Below are 16,634 nucleotides of genomic sequence, written 5' to 3'. Positions count from 1 at the left end.
TTGGTTAGTGATCCCTTTACTAGCCCACAGAAACTTGGTGACCCCAAGTTTGCATTCATTTCCCTCTCCCTGGTGGCTTGTGGCCTCACCCACCCCAGCCATCCTCTCCCTTCACCCACCTTAACCCAGACCAACACAGAGGGTTGTGCTCTGTTACACACACCAGCCTGCCCACATCAGACCACTTCTACCATGTGACATTTGGCTTGTGCTCAAGAAATCCCCTCTGCTATGTCCCTTTGGTACTACCAGAAGTTATTTTAGGTTATTTCAGTTTGGTGAAGCCACAGGTAACATGCAGACCTGACACCCAGGATTCCTGCATTACACTGCTGATTCTATACTGATTGTTAAAAGCAATTTCTCATTTCATGAGGTCCTTCAGCCCAGCTTTAGAAAAGAATCTTTACTTAAAGGAGAAAGCAAGTTACTCAGCTGTTACCAGTCTGAACCTGTCATGCCTCCGAGTTCCTCCTGCTTCTGTGGTTGCTTTTGTTCTTGTTTCCAGAAATAAGTCCTTACTTTTGTGCTTTCTGTGGTTCACCTAAATCTTCTGGAACACACTAGCACTTTAATTTAACACACTCTGGGTGTGAAGTTGCTTACAGCAGTGAATATCTCAAACAACTAGGAAAGCTTTTTTTTTAAACCAAAAAACCGTATATCTTTTGTTATATACCCCCTCATTAATAGCTCATTTAACAGACTAATTGTTATAAGCATAAGAGCTATAATTTCAAAAGCACTGTAAAAAGCTGATAAGGTAATTTTAACTTTATCCCTCAACATAAAAACTTATCATAGAAAAAGTCACTCATTCCTGCAGCACTACATAATTGCTGCCTGCATTAGCTATGCTGAAGCAGACAGGGAAAGACAGGCCCTTGAAAATAACCCCACATCTAGTCACTACAAACTGTTCTTTGCATCAACCTCTGCTAGTGTCTCACATGGCAAAAGAACAGTGATTTAGTAAAACCAGGACAGTATTGTTAAGTCTGTACTACCAAAATGTGACACCAGGTACCCTGTGCCCTTCAACCGGTTTTGGGTGGGCAGGGGAAAGGAGAAGCAAACAGATAAAAGCTCTTGATTCAGTCTATCAACCACAGCTGGAGAAAACAGAAAGGGTTGTAGCACAGGTCTCATCACCTCGATAACACTCCTGCCAGACCCGACCAGACTGTGAAATAAGCCAAGCAATAGGCCTGCTTAAATCTATTGTTTGGATTCATTGTACTGAGTCAAGCCTGAGAGAGTGTCATCAGAAAGACAAGTACCTGTCAGATCACCTGTAGCTGGTGTGGAAAGACAAATCAAAGTCTCTGAACAGCAGTTCCTCACAGAGGAACGAATGCATATTTATTACAAAGGAACTGTAAAGAATCAGGACATCGCCCTTTTCAGACAGATGAGATACACCACGCATTTTCTCAGTGGCAAGTAAGACAGTAACACTACTGCAGAGCCTCCCCATCAGTAACCTTAAGTGAACGACTTTTACAAGCCTATTGACAATCTGCATGTTCTCTGGATACCTTTTCTCCAGGTCGAATGCTGCCACATTTCAGGAGATTGATGTCAGCCTTGCAGTCATCCATGAAGCCGCAGATCAGCCGATAATCGCTGAAGATAATGGCTGTCATCTTGGTGATGTACTGATGGCACTGGTATTCAGTGATGTTGCCTCTGTGATCCACCAAACATGACACCAAGAAGCCTTTACCAACTGGTTCGTCTGCACACTCCTTTATCTGTTAAAAAAAAAAAAAAAGAAGGAATAAAATTACAGTGGCTGCAGCTACTGAATTTAACCTTATGAAAAAAATCCTCAAAGAAACTTGCATCTGTAGCTTCAAAATCTGCTAGCAAAGAAACCCTCTAGGCTTCAGTTTGATTTTCAGTAAGTCGGAGTACTTGAAAATATTTCAGAAAATAGAAATCTCATGTGTGCTAGCATCTGTAAAAAAGCAAACACAGCGACCTTGAGGATTATAAACTCTGTTGCTCAATAATCATCTTTCATAATTACATTGAACCCCTGCAATCAAGAAGGCTTGTAGAAAAAGTGCTAGTTTGACAAACCTTTATTTAGAAAACCGAGCATATTACAACATCACTAAATCACACTTGGACCCCTATTAGCCACCTGACCTCATACAACATAAGATTTTGGTTAGAGGTGAGACTGATTCAGAATTCAACACTATTTACTGAATGGTTTATAACTTGCTGAGAGCCAAAAATTACTATAAAGGAAAATCCTCATCAAATTCATTTCTATCAGGCTCTTGTAGGAACTGATTGTTGGTACCAAACCATTTTACTCAGCGGTCTAAAAAAAGTAAAAATCACAGCTAACCAAAGCTGAAAGCTGTGCAGAGATTGGAAAAGCAGCACACAAGAAGAGACAGATCCCCAATATAAATCACAGCCTGCACTGCTCAGGGAAGCAGACAGTAAGGTCAAAAACATCACCTTTGGAAGCAAAAGATGCAGGCAGTTTTGACAGTGTCTTTCCAAAGGAAGGGGAAAACATGGTTACCTATCAGTTAGGGATGGTCCCTCGAGGAATCCTGCCACAGGAGCAGTGCAATGCCCTGCTCCAAGGAGCACTGAGACCACACAACTCTTTAGCCCTGGCAAGCCCGTGCTGAAACACTTGCCTGGCTCTGGTGGCCCTTGCTGAGGGTTGTGCCGAAAACCCGCAGCCGTAACGCTGCAGAGAGAACTCCTGGCAGCCAGACACTAAAGTTCAGTGGTGACAGGTTTGCAAGGAAAAGATGCATGGGTTGACTCGATTACATCAAAGATTTGTTCCTGTAAAAATCCTGAAGGGCTCATCAATCTCAAGGAAGATCTATGGCAATCAATAATCCAGGCGGGCTCAGGTAACAAGGAGAGCAGGGCTAAGGGAACAGGCAGGGAACCATTTTATGGGTTCTCAAATACCAAGCTGGAATATTTATATTGGAAATTTTAAAAAATGGAGAGCTGTCTCTGGGAAGATATATTCTAATTCAAGCAAGAATAACTTAGGGCACCCTGTGACAGACTCACACAGGTCAGACTAGATGAATAAAACAGATCTCTGCCTCAGCTTATGAGGCCATTACTTTCTATGTAACAAATAAAACATACAGCATTTTAAACATCATTACTTGAAGGCAGATGGAGGCTGGTAAAACATTTTATATTTAATCTAAATAGCTATTAGAAAAACACAGTTACTAAGGTCAATGTAATTGTTATAGATAAGGCATAAAATACATTTTGAAGTGAAAACACATGTGATTCATTGCAGGGTGAAGGGGAGAGAGCTGAGCAAGTGCTCTCTGAGAAAGCTGCATCTTTGGTTTGGCCCTGCTTCAGCTCAAGTACTGTGAGCCAAACCAGCACACAATGACAACGTGCTGTTTTTGGAAGAGCCTGGCTTTGGAAACAGCCCCAGAGCTCCATGGCCTGAGCCAGTGAACTGCAGAAAAGACCAAGTGATCATGTTATTGCCAGGCCACTTCTGAAGCAACCACTGTTATCTGGTAGCCAACTTTCATTCCAGGTTAAAGCTCTTGCCAGAACTTATAAAAAACACTCCAGCTGAGTGGGGGGGAAAGAGAGAGTTGAAATTTCAATCTGTATTTAGCTGATAAAATTAAAAGGTGCACTTTTCAGAACATACCCAGTTGGGGCAGTCACCATTTCCCAAATGACTAGAAATTGCTCTTCCAGCTGTATTCTGTTCTTAATGCAAAGCAGTACTTAAAATTGGAGCTCAGTCACCCAGCAAAAAAACCACCTACCTGTTAGTGGGAATTAAAGAAAATATTAGTAGGTTAATACTATATGTGAGCAGTATATGCCCACTATGTTTAAAGAATGTTGTAGAAATAGCTTTAAAAAATATTAGTGGAATGGTTTATGCACCTGCCCCGGTATTAAATACCAGATCAAACACACATGGTTATTTTTCTTATCTAACTTTTTTTCTTTAACTAAAAATTACTCATGAAATGGCAGAATATTGGTAGTTTATGTCATGAGTCACCACAATTACAAGAGGAACACTTGTGGTTAATGTACAGCTAAAATTCTGTACATTCTTCCCACTGCTTTTAGACATATCCCAGATTTAGAGGGCATCGTTTGCAGCAATGCCAGACTGTCCCTGCATAGAAGTGGTAATTAAACAGACTGTTAAAAGAGCATTTTCAAGAATGCCTTGGTTGTAAAAATTCTGCAGCAGCCATATGACATAAACCAGAAAAATACAACCTTTTCTATGATCGTGAAAAAGTGGGATCCAACAGATTTGGCAGTGTTTGCTTTTGGGAACTACCAAACTCCAAACACAGCACAGCCCTTTGATGCAAGCTGATTCCTTCCACTGTTTCATCTTCTAGCCTTCTTGTAATAACTGTTGTCTTGATCTCTCCTTACACTAAACGATTTACACTAGAGCAGACTGAATTTTTTTAAAAACACAAGTTTATGGCAACATTAAATTATATTAGTGGATATACTAATAATGTTTTTCAGAGCATGCCCTAATGACTGAATTAAGTCAGCTGAAGCCTGTCCTGCTGCAGAGAGCTTTGCTTCCACTGCTTCCTGTCTAGCTGAAAACCACCACAAAGAGAGGGGAGCTCAGCTCAGCCAGTGCCTGCGTGGCTGAGTGCACAGCCTCGAGAGCTCCAGCATGAGCACAAGGAAGAAATGATTGATCAAGTCATCTTTGAAGCTGGACCAAGGAATGTTGATGCTTGAGGTACAGAGCATCACCTCCTAGTGCAACCTCATAAGAAGTTGTTCCCAACAGAGTCTCCTTGGAGCAACTACACTTTGAACCTTGAAGTAAAAGAAGTTGATTCATCATTTGCTGCCTATGTTGTTCTCCTTTCTGCCAGCATGACACAGTCCAAAATCAGCCTTAGGCTAAATTCACAGAACCCCTGCTACACCAACACTGTTACAATTGTCAAACACTTGACAAAGAGGGGACAAATCCAATCCACAACAGATTTCTAACAGAAGTTCTGGTAGGAGTTGATGGGTTGTTAGTTCAGCATTTCTTTCTGCCACCCCTTTGCCTGGTACCACTAAGGTAACTGGCTTCTTCAGCAAGGAGACTGAACTAATTACAGGTAGCAATCTTGCATATGAGACTAGAGCTTCCCCAACCCCAAATCATTATTCACACCCTAATTCATTATCACAAAGAAATAAAAAATCCTCAGACCCAACAGCAGCTGTGCCTTTCCCCTGCCTGCCTTACCTCAGCAATAGTGGACTTGCAGACTTCTCTGGCCACGGATTCGAACTTGGGATCTGTTGTCAGGTTCAGCTTGTAGTTCCACAAGAGCTATGAAGACAGCATTTGTAGAAAGGGGGTTTAAGAGCTTCCCATTGGGAATGACAAACATTTTACTTCAGAAAACAATGAAACATCATTTATACCCAATCTGTATCATCATCCTTTTACAGTGCAATGATCAATGTAAAGTCTCCTTGACAACAACTTGGTCCCTTCATTCCCGCAGTAATTTTCTCATACTGAATAAATTCAGGCTGTCAGAAATCTCTGTAAGGTCACGAGCTGACTCATTAAAAGGATATATATTGCATGAAGACTATTTAATAACCGAAAGGATAAAACAATGAAAGCTGTAACTTGCTACCTGCTGCATATTTAGCAATGTCTTTAGCCCACCACACCTTTCTGTGTCTGATGCAAATGATCTAAAAAAATGAAGTCCTCAATATGAGCAAATTTCATACTGAACACCTTATTAGAAAATCGAGCAAAAAAGGCAAGAGATAACACAGCTTGAGCCTTCTGTGAGGGGCTGCAAGCAGACAACTTTTTGGATGCAGATATATTTCAAAGCTAGGGGAGGTTCTCTCTCTTGCTAAGCACAACACATCAGAGCTCAGACTGCAGAACACCTCAGGTAAGGATGACTGTTCTTCCAGGAGCCAGACACGAGCTCATGAAGGAGCCTCAGTGCATTGGGCCACTGTGCAAGAAGCAATCTTAGGCAAGCCACACCCTGTGGATTATACACATCCCAGACATCCTCCTGAGGTACCATAAAGTGAAAATACAGGGTAAGATGACAAAACCTCAGCAAATTAATAGCCGAGATGTTGCCTGAGAGCTCTATTACCTTACCTGCTTTTCTAGCAACTTAAGTTGTATTTAAAATTTTTTTAACAACTTAAAGAATAAGTAGCTTTAAAAATTCACTTCAAAGACTGTGCCTTTGTGACAAAAATCAAACTAATATCAAAAAGATAAAAGTTTGACCAAACTTCTATTTTGACACTTCAATTATACACAGAACACTGGGAAAACACAAGGAAAGCAGTTTCACATCAGCTCCAGGAGGATGGAAGTACAGAAAGAGAACCAAAATCAGAATAAACATAACTGCACCATCTTCCATACTTATAATCATGGTTTTATAACTGTGAAAAATTGAAAAGGAGATTATGGAAAACTAAGGTGTTTCAGATGGAGTAAGTTGTAAATATAGAGGTTTAATAGATAAAAGTGAATCAAGAGGGAACCTCTTCCAGCCAGAATCAGAAGTACAAGAATGAGGGCACAAGATGAGAATACATCTCTGCATTTGTAATCTCCATCTTTGGAGAGTCTCAAAATGAGCTGCTCTCCAAATGAACCTTCCCACGGATAAAAGGAAGGTGAAACTTGCAGCTTAAAACTCCTGATTGTAGCACTAGGCAGTATTTTCCAGGGGATCATCAGCAGTTGTACGATCAAAGACTGCAGAGAGAGGCAAAGAAAACATTTGGACACGAGACACTTCTCTGTAGTCTAGGTTTTTATCACCCCCCTTCAACTTCTGCCTGGGAAAATGAGACTTTGCCCACACTTCCTATTTGTGAATGGCTTCCATAATCCACATGCACCCAACATTTGCCTTGTGGCAGAGGTGCTGTCATTGAATCCAGCAGAAGAAAGGTCCAGCTTTGATTTCTAGAATTCTCAATTTTAGTTCTCTCAGGTAGTCTCTGTTGGTACACTTAAATGTCAGGCAGATACGTTTTAATTACTGGAGCTTTCTCTTTTTCAAAAAGACTTAAACAGAAACACGTTGTGCCCTTCATCTGATCCAACCCTGCACAACAGAGAATTACAGCTGCCAATGAAGTCAGGCAGAGCAGTACTAAAGGTTAATTTATAAACACAGTTGGAAATTACTAGTTGTACAGCATGGCCAGGTTTCATCTCTGGAATACATCTTCCAATAATAAAGCAAAATGCAGCTTCTCAAGCATCCAAAATCAAGAGTGTCATTGAGGCATGCACTTGTCTGTCTGTGTTCAGGGCTAACCAAGCAATTAAGGATCTTGATGTGGTGTATGCCAACAGAGTGCAAATGAGAGAAACCAAAGGAATCTAATAATACCAACCTCAGCAATGATTTTTTTATTCTCTCTTTTTTTTTTTTTTTTTTGAGTCTTGGGATTTGAAGAGTCAGCTTGACAGCCTGAAAACTGGCTAATAGTTTGCTCACTGTTAAACACAGTGCTGAGAGGAAATCTGTTCTAAAACCAGCCAACTGTCTCAAACTGCTTCTAAATATCACACCCCCACAGCATTTTCCAAGTGAGTCTAAGAATTTAGCAGCTGTGAAAGTAATACAGAAGGTGTCAACAGCTGAAATTAAGAATTTAAATTCAGCACTGCTCACATCTTTTCCAAAAGGAGCACATCACGCTGCTCCCAGTAACTCACGGGAACCACCCCCCAGCCATAAAACAGGAAAGATGTCTGCTGTCCTCCTCTGAGACAGAAGTACAGTTTATAAAGCTCTTAAATATGTTCCACTCTGAAATCTCCAGCAAAACCACTGTGGCTATACTGGGTTAAAGAAGTCACCTTGTGTTCTTTCTCCATAGGCCAGTATAGAGACCCGAATGTGTCTTGATTAATACCTTTTGCAAAGTACCAAACTATGCAAAATACCTCAGGCTGATAAGGGATACGAGGTGCAAATGCCAAAGAAAGAGACTGAATAAAACAAAGCAATACTTACATGATTGCAGTCTGAAGAGATTTCATTATCTGGCTGAAAGGAGAAAAAAAGGAGTGTCAGTTCACTACTGATGTGATGCATTCAATAGAGAGAAGAATTTAAACTTACAGAAACTCCTTACAGTCATCTCCTTTCCACTGTAAGAAACATTTTGAGACAATCAATAGGAAATTTTAAAAGCTGCATATAAAGAGTGATGACACTGAATTACCAAAAAGACAGACTAACAGGTATTTTAGACACAATGCTGTCTTGACTCTATAGAACACAAATAGCACAAGAGTAGCAGCATTTATGTAGATGATGCAAAAACATAATGAATGCACTGGCACTTGCCCCAATTGCCTGAAGTAAGAAGGGAGAAAAGCATCTGTGGGAAAATAAAGATGCAGTAGCAGAGTTTTAAAGAAACATAAGTTTGATGCCTACAACTGAAGGAGAAAGGTAGGACTCACTTCCCTCCCCCAGACCCAAACGTTCATATTCCCCTTTTGAGAAGCAATGTCTTTTATTTCAGCTGTACATAAAGGAGCTGGTTTGAGGCAGCCCTGAGATCTACACCTTCAACTGTGAGAAACTGGTAACATCCAGTGTTCACACATCATTTCGAAATATTCACTATATTCTCCCAGGGAGCTCCTTTGGAAAGAACTCTGGGTACAAACCATCCCATCCTCCTTTCAACCTGAGTAGCTCTCTCACAATGAAGAGCTCCTTGAAAAAGGTTAATCATACAAATCTGTATCTCCTCCCCATAGCAGAACAGCACAAAGGCAGGACAAAATCACCTGGTGGTCACACCCACATTAAAAAAAAATCAACCCTGAGTCACAAAGTCTCTGCTTCCACTGATATTTAAGATGCCAGACATGCTTTAAGAGTCACAAGACACTCAAAGCTTAAACACATCACTGACATTAACATGTTAGACCTCAGGTATTTGGTAAGAGAACCAGTATTTCATCCCTTTTGGAAGCAAGCAGAGTTTCTCACTGGAAGCATCTGCCACTGCACAATGTGCTACACCAACACTTGCACCATTGCTGCTTCAGAGAGCACTGACACAAGTGAGAAAAGCAAGCATGGAAAACGTTTCCAAGTTCTTAATTACAGCCATTATTTACTAAAAGCACTTTTATTTTGTATAGCAGAAGTGGCAGAAATCACCTCTTCACTTTGAACATAAAAAATGGTACCTGAAGGACTCCAGTAATTAACTGCAGTTTAGTCAGACTGACACAATTTAAAATTGTATCTCCCAAAGTAATAATAAATTTGAAAATTAGGATATCAGCTTTTTTTTTTTTTAAAGGCTAGCAGATGCCTGCTGGTTATCCTCAGACTGCAGAACTGATTCTCTCAACTGAAAACTAAGATGCCATCCAAACTGCTCTATTTTAAAGCACCCCCTGAGACCAACACTATCATGACTTACAAGGTGCATTTACTTAATTTTCTGCACCCATCCTGTATCATTCAGCAACAGGCGAAGGTTTTAGGCTAAGGTAATTTCAAAAGCTGAGAGGCAGAATGCCCTCCACTGAAATTGCTGTCCCAGTCTTTTAGTCAAGGATAGTTTCTTTTTAAAAATATATAGGCTAGCAATGGAATTCTTCTCTAGAGGACAGGACTTACTAACACATTTGCAGGCAGAAGAATTTGTAAAGGCCAGAGAGAACTCCCCCATAACCCTTCTGGGTCATTTCAGTTATTTTTGCATCCTCCAAGCGGGTAACCTTTGCTTCAGATCCACCAAAGATTAAAACTCAGTTTTTTTCTGGAAAAATGAGCCCGAGAAGATAACAGTAACCTGGGAAGATTAAACAAGCTTTTCTTGAAATACACAAGAATAAAATACTACACAGTGAAGTATCAGCCTTCCCTGTGCTCTGCAGCAAATCTCAGCTCTGGAAAATCGAGCCTTATTCTTCTGAGAGGAGTAACAGAATTTGAATGAGACCTCAACTAAGCTTTAGCACTGCATTCATTCACAGTGCAATACTTAAATATACAAAGCATAAGATCTAGCTAATAATCCTTTCAATGTGGAACGAGATGACCCCCTGCTACCTAAAGGCTGTGATCCTTCTTTCCTCTTACCACTGCAATTGCAGGAATGGTGGGTTCAGTGGCAATACTGACCTGCTTGTCCATATTTAAGTAAACCAAAACGAGAAAAACAATCCTTTTATCTTTTGTCTGATAAACTGAAGGGCTGAGTTTGAAGGGGGGAAAAAATTCTCCCCAGAGCACCCCACACCAATCCTGCCTTGCTAAGGAGACAGCCTGTGGCCCTCTGTCCTTCCCAACAGGAGCACTTTCAGAACAATCCGCCTGTGTGGGGAGAGTCAGGAAAAAAAGGTAAGTTTCAAATTACTGCTGAGAGAAGTTGAAGAGCAAGAAAAGCTGCATTGTGTCAGTCCCACATGGTGAGCTGGAGGAACACGGATGCTCAGAGGACCCCGGGGGCAGGGGGAAGGAGGAGAGCAGCCCAGCCCAGCACCACATGCTAGTCAAGGCATTTTAGGAGAGGAAGATGAAGGCGAGGACATTCCACCGATTAGCCAGGGAGAAGGACTCTTCTTACATCTCCAAACTGAAGGATTTAAAAACAGCCTTTACAAAAAGTATATGTGCCTCTGGGCTCACAGAAGCTTTTGCTGCTTAGCAGCTTCAGTGGGAATATATTGCCTCCCTCTGCAGTTCTCTAAAAAGCTCTCCAAACTCCTTCACGCACTAACACTCACATCCCGGAGCATGAACACCACTTCCTACCTCCCAGGAAAAGCAGAGCTTAGAACAAGTACCAGCTATAACCTGAACAGAAAAAGCATTTCCTTCCATTCAACCACAAACAGCCACAAACCCCAGTGCATTATTATTGTGAACTCCATAGAGAAATTCAAAGGTTTGTATAAACTCATATCACCCCCAGACTGAAGTCAGCAACACTGCTGTGTTTAAAAGTGCCTTTTCCCACCCACCAGATACCAGCTTGCTGAAACAAGCCACAACAGTCACCCATCCCTTTCTACATCTCTCTGCTTGGGCAGCAGGATAAACTAGGTCAAAACTATACAGCAAGCAAGCAGCTCACCTAAACTACCCAGGCTCCAGGGGGCACAAGGTGTTGGCACTTCAGCTGCAGAAATGGAACCATCATCACACTGGGAACCACAGGAAGGGTTGAGGGTGACTGAACCAGTGTCATGGATCACCATCTCCTGCTCAGCACATTGCCTGGGGTGCAGTTACAGCCACCCCCCCAACATTAGTCAGACCCCTTTCAGTTGGGTGTATAAATCAGACTTGATTTGGTCCTTTTTCATCACATCTCAAGGAAAACTAATTCACATCATTGGATTTTGAAAAGCAAGGTAAGTATCCTCATCAGCTAATGTGGATGAGAGTGGTAAGGCACAGGTTGCCCAGAGAAGCTGTGTTCAAAGCCAGGCTGGATGGGGCCTTGGAGCAACCTGGTCTAGGGGAAGGTGTCCCTGCCCATGGCAGGGAGTTGGAATGAGATGAGCTTTAAGGCCCCTTCCAACCCAAACCATTCTGTGGTTCTGTGAAACTCAAGGTCTTGGGAAAACTCTCTGCAGAGCTTACTTGAATCTCCAGAATTAAGATTCCTTTGATTCCTTGCAAAAGTCATACAAATAGAAGAGTCTGAAGTCAACTGTCCAAGTGCCTTAATTTTCAGAATTTAATTTCTCCCGAGAGCAAAAGATGGGTTGATGGCATTAATTTGCACTTTTCTCTTAAGACAAGAGTAACAGTGCACTTGCAGAACCAGGTATGTCTCAAATACTAACTTTGGATAATCTTCAGGGCATTGAAAACAACAGACCTTGGACCTGCTCAGCCAAAAACCACCGAGAATCAACACGGAGCAAAACAGCAAAATAGAAAGGCATTTGGGCTTGTGGATGGGAGGAACCCAGTAGATGTTCTCTCCCTAAATTCAGGAACAGACTGCAATAGGATCAAACAAGTCAGTTAGGAAAGTTAATGAAAGTAGCTACATTCCCATGAAAGACAGGGTAGGCAGAAGTCCAGCCAGACTGTGGGTGTTCCCCAGATTACTGCACTGTCACACAGCTGATTATACTACGGAGCACAGGGCACACAGACAGGCAGCACAGGCAGCTCAGAGGGGTTTTTCCACGTTGATCTAAACAAACACATTTATCATTATTATCTGCAGAGAAATGGTAGAGCAGCCTTGCTGACCCAGGAGCTTCTAATGAGGTGGCCAGCAAGCTGATAAAGGGACAATTGACTTCTTAGCTGTGTCCTTCCCACAGATAACAGGAATCTTTTTGCACCAAACACACCCAGCCAGGACAGCAAACTCTGAATAAAGTGATTCAATCTGCAGGTATCAAGCTAGTTAGATTTACAACACCAGAACACAGCACAGGTTAGATGCAAAGAGCCAGGAGAGATCAGGGTGAGCCACCCTCCTGCAAACCTGATCCCTTCCCAGTGCAACCACTAGGAATGATTCTGCAGCAGAATCTGCAAAACATGAGGAGACAGTAGTTCCTAGGCAAGAAGTCAACACAGTTTTTGTAAAAGAAAAACCACATATCACACAACTCATGCTTCAAACGTACTGAAACATCCTGGAGTTCTGTGCCAACAAGCATATGGCTACAGTAAACCGTTTTCACACATCCTGCAATCCTGAAAAAGTCATGTGTGAAAGGAAAGTTAAAACCAGCGATAATTTAAGTTCAAAACAGATGAGAAGACTTTGTAATTTAATTACACATTTAGTGAGCAATGAAAGCTAAACTTGTTAAGCCAAGCTTGAAATATTCTCTAATGCCAGTGAACTGTTAGTACTAAAAACAAACGCAGTGTTGTCATGTCAGCAAAAAACCTCTATACTTACCATCCATGTTTTGAAAATAGCCAGTTTAAAGAATGGTTCTGTGGATATATCACTGAAGTTACAAGCTCCTAGCTTCATATACTTTGCTTGTTTCATACAAATAATTTTTCCCACTTACAAACAGAGCCGAAGTCTGCAATGCTGTAAATCATTTAAACAAATAATTATGTCCACATTGGTTAGGCATCTGTAGTTTATGCAAACATATTAATCCAAGTTATACACAAACACCTAACAACACAACACTAACACCTCCAAAACATACACTGTGCTTGCCTATGCAAACCAAACTATCAGGACCAGCAGCAGATTCTTTAGCTACCCTGCACACACAAAGCACAAGCAGCAAATCACCCCAAACACCAAATTCTGCAACAGTTTTTTTCACGTTTTAGCCGAATTCTAGATTCCACAAACTTTTTTACCTTGGCTGACCTTTTATATCCTCCAGGGGTATGACACCATTAAAGTTAAGTACACTTATTCAGAAAAGATAGCACAAAGCAAGATCAAGGAACCCCAGCACAACATGCGTGTCCTCCTGGCTCAGCAGCCATGGAAAAAGGAGCCAACGATGAAGCAGGCCTTGTTCCCTTGTACTTTGAAGATTCCCATGTTCAGTATCTGCTTCAAACACCAAGAAAGCTCAGCAAGTCCTATTCTTTCCTACTCAGCTTTGATAGTAAGTCAATAGAATTTTAGTAATTGTCATGTTTTGCTCGTTTCACAGTTGCTTGACACTAAGCAAAGCCTTCAGTGGGCTGTGTGCCTTTTCTGCACAGCAGAGATCCCTCCCTGGGCAAATACCAAAAGCAGTAAAATCATAGAAAACGCTCAAGTTTTAATTCCAATGCCTCAGAAATGACCACAGACCATGGTGCAGTTAAAGGAAAAACACCAGTTCCACTCAGCTAACCAGGCAAACGCCTTTGCTGGTTGTTTCTGGCCAGCAGGTCCCTCTCTCCGAGCTGGCTGCTCCCACCCGTGCGGAGCTGCAAGGCGGGTGCTGGAGGCTGCACAGCTGCTCCGTGCTGGCAGTGCCATGCTTGTGCCACAGCCATCTCCCACAAGCTATTCTTGTCCCTGCTGCTTCCTTCTCCCTGCACAGGGCACTCTCAAGCCCCTAAGCCCTCTTGCAGGGACCTTTCTCATTTCAACGCTGATCCACACATCAGTGTGTGGATCCAACAGCCAGCACCATCAAAGCAAATTTGCCCCAGATGTTTCTGTTTTTCTTCCCTTACTCCCCTCTCTTCCTCCTCTTGGAGGCTTTCCAGCCAGCCCCAACGAGTTGTGAAGCAAGACAGACCCTTAAATTATGTGTTTGCCACAAAGTTTGGCAGCGCAGCTACCAGATATAATGTTTCCCATAACACTCCTCCACAACAGAGCTCTGCTACTAAGCATAGCACTGACACTGAGCTGCAGATCCCGCCAGGAGGTTTCAGGATTTGCTCCTGGAAAGCTCTCTCTCAACACTAGCAAAAAACCCTCAGAGACAGAAAGGCATGCAAGGACGCTGCCAGTGTCACAGGAGAGGCTGAAAGGAGCAGGAGAGCTGTTAAGAGCTGAGTGAAACAGCTCAAGCACCATCCAAAACTCAGCAAACCAACAGAAGAGCGTTTGCCATTTCAGAGTTTTCTGCTTATGGAGGAGTAACCCCAGCACCAGTCAGATTAGTGGGAAAGCACAGTGGTACCTCCACCTGCAGCATCAGTCAGCCCTCACGTCTACTGGAGCAGAGACAACTTTACCCTCTAACGACCTGCCCGGATGAGACTCTGCCTTAACCCCAACCAGAAACATCCCAGAACAACTGAAGAGTATTCCAGTAGAGAGGCAAAATCAACAGCATGGGTATTGGCAGTTCTGCACAGCATCTGCTGAAGGAGAAATGAGTGGAAAATGGAATGGAGGCCCCAACAAATAATTCCAGTGCAACAGCTAATGAAATGCTTTTAACAAATATATTCATAACCTCTTAGTAAGTCAAATTCCATCACTTATTCTCAATACAGGGACTTCACATCTTTTGACAGCACATACTCGATAGCACCCCATGTTGAGCTTAACTTTACAGAAAGCTTCCTAAAAGCCATGAAGAGTTCCCAAGCAAGATTCAGTTTTACACAAAATAAAAGATTGTTGTACGTGGTGTGGTAAAGCCCCTGTCTCCTAAGAGGAGAATGTTGTTCTGACCACGCTTTGCTCCTCAGGGGATCATGTTTTGGCTGCACATGGCCTGGAACTAGAGAAATCCGTTGTAAATTACTTTTCTACAGGAGCTAAGAAAGAAATTCACACCAAAAGCTCCACATAGCAAAGCAGAGGAGAAGCACAGGTTTCAGAGCAAGTGCTGCTTACTCATCTCCCCACTCCCACTTGCAGGCAGCTCCACTGCAGCACCATCCCTGTGCTGGAGAGTCTCTCTAACCATTACCAGGCTCCCCGGCCGCGGGCTTGTGCTTCATCAGCAGGGTGAACAATGCTCTAAACACTCAGCCAGCCAATATTCATATTTGCCTTTGTTATTCAACATGCAGGCTCATGACTGCAATTTTCCATCCAGTGCTCCCAGAGATCCCTCTCCAGGAGGATTTTCCTCTGCTCTTCCAACAGGGCACATGTGTCCCATCAATCAGGTGCCCATCCTCACCAAGGCACAATAAGCATCTCCTGCCCATGTCCAGGGGCATGAGCAGCACTGCTTTAATCCCAACGATGTGCAGTCACACATTCCGCCTCTGAACCAAAATAAGACAAGTATCCAAACAGGTGGGAAGCAGACTCAGCTATTTTTAACTCCTGCCAGCTATTCTATTTAGAGGCAATAAAAATCAAATACCTCAAAGAAGCCACTTCAGCCTTAACCACAAACCACAAGAAGAACAATTTTATTTTGAAATCTTTCCTCCTTTCTTCAGGACAGTGGTGAGAGTCCTACTGTTCCCCCCCACCACCCAATTTTTTAAGGATAGCAACAAAATAAACCCGGAGCTACCTCTATCACAGCTGTCAGTATTTCAGATCTGAGCAATGGAGGCATAATTAGATTTAACACCAGTACTTTCAAAATGTGATGGATAAACAGGCCTGTAGAGGTTCTTACAAACCCTCCCTGCACAAGTCCCTTGCTGTCACAAGAGGACTATTTTAGCCTTTGGCATGGTGTATGTCCCTCTGAATTCCCATGTGACATTCAACATCTGCTTTGTTATCTGGCAATGCCAACAAGGGGGGCAGGATGTACCAAAGGACCCCACATGCCAGCTTTGCAGTGTTATTACCCTGCAAGAGATTTCCTGAAAGCACAAAGTCTCCTGGACCTTGGCTGTCAGTCCAACTACCTTACTGAGAGATGAAATGCAATGGAGAAGTCTCCCTCAAAAGCAAGAGCAGTCTGATCACAGGCAGTGTGCAGACACCTCTAGCAGCTGGATTTGAAATAAAACACTGGAATTTTCCTTAGAAGATCCACAGGACCCCAATACATCACTTTCTTCTTCCCTGCAGTGAGAGGCAGGTGAAGAACAAGAGCCCTGAGTCGGGTAACTCCCTGCTGTTAAAATAAACCACTTCAGTTCTTCTCACACTTGAGTGTTTAAACACAATCACCAACCAACTTTATCATCCTCTCTACACGTCAATTTTGTCACAGTACTATATTCAAAACA

At 42.4% G+C, this 16,634-nt stretch overlaps 1 protein-coding gene across 1 annotated transcript in view; it reads right to left on the bottom strand.

Annotated features, from left to right (window-relative positions):
• Window positions 1–16,634, bottom strand: part of GLG1 (golgi glycoprotein 1) — a 78,780-nt gene that overhangs the window by 34,429 nt on the left and 27,717 nt on the right. The window contains exons 2-4 of the mRNA XM_029965485.1: window positions 8,061–8,093; window positions 5,273–5,359; window positions 1,539–1,754 (exon numbers count right to left, since the gene is read on the bottom strand). Coding sequence (XP_029821345.1) covers window positions 1,539–1,754; window positions 5,273–5,359; window positions 8,061–8,093 — 336 coding nt within the window. The remainder of the gene's footprint in view (window positions 1–1,538; window positions 1,755–5,272; window positions 5,360–8,060; window positions 8,094–16,634) is intronic.

Source organism: Manacus vitellinus, unplaced genomic scaffold, assembly GCF_001715985.3.
Source record: "Manacus vitellinus isolate BGI_N305 unplaced genomic scaffold, ASM171598v3 scaffold_10_pilon, whole genome shotgun sequence".
Taxonomy (NCBI): domain Eukaryota; kingdom Metazoa; phylum Chordata; class Aves; order Passeriformes; family Pipridae; genus Manacus; species Manacus vitellinus.
The sequence above is the reverse complement of the archived record's forward strand: the minus strand, read 5'-3'. Positions and strand labels throughout refer to the sequence as shown.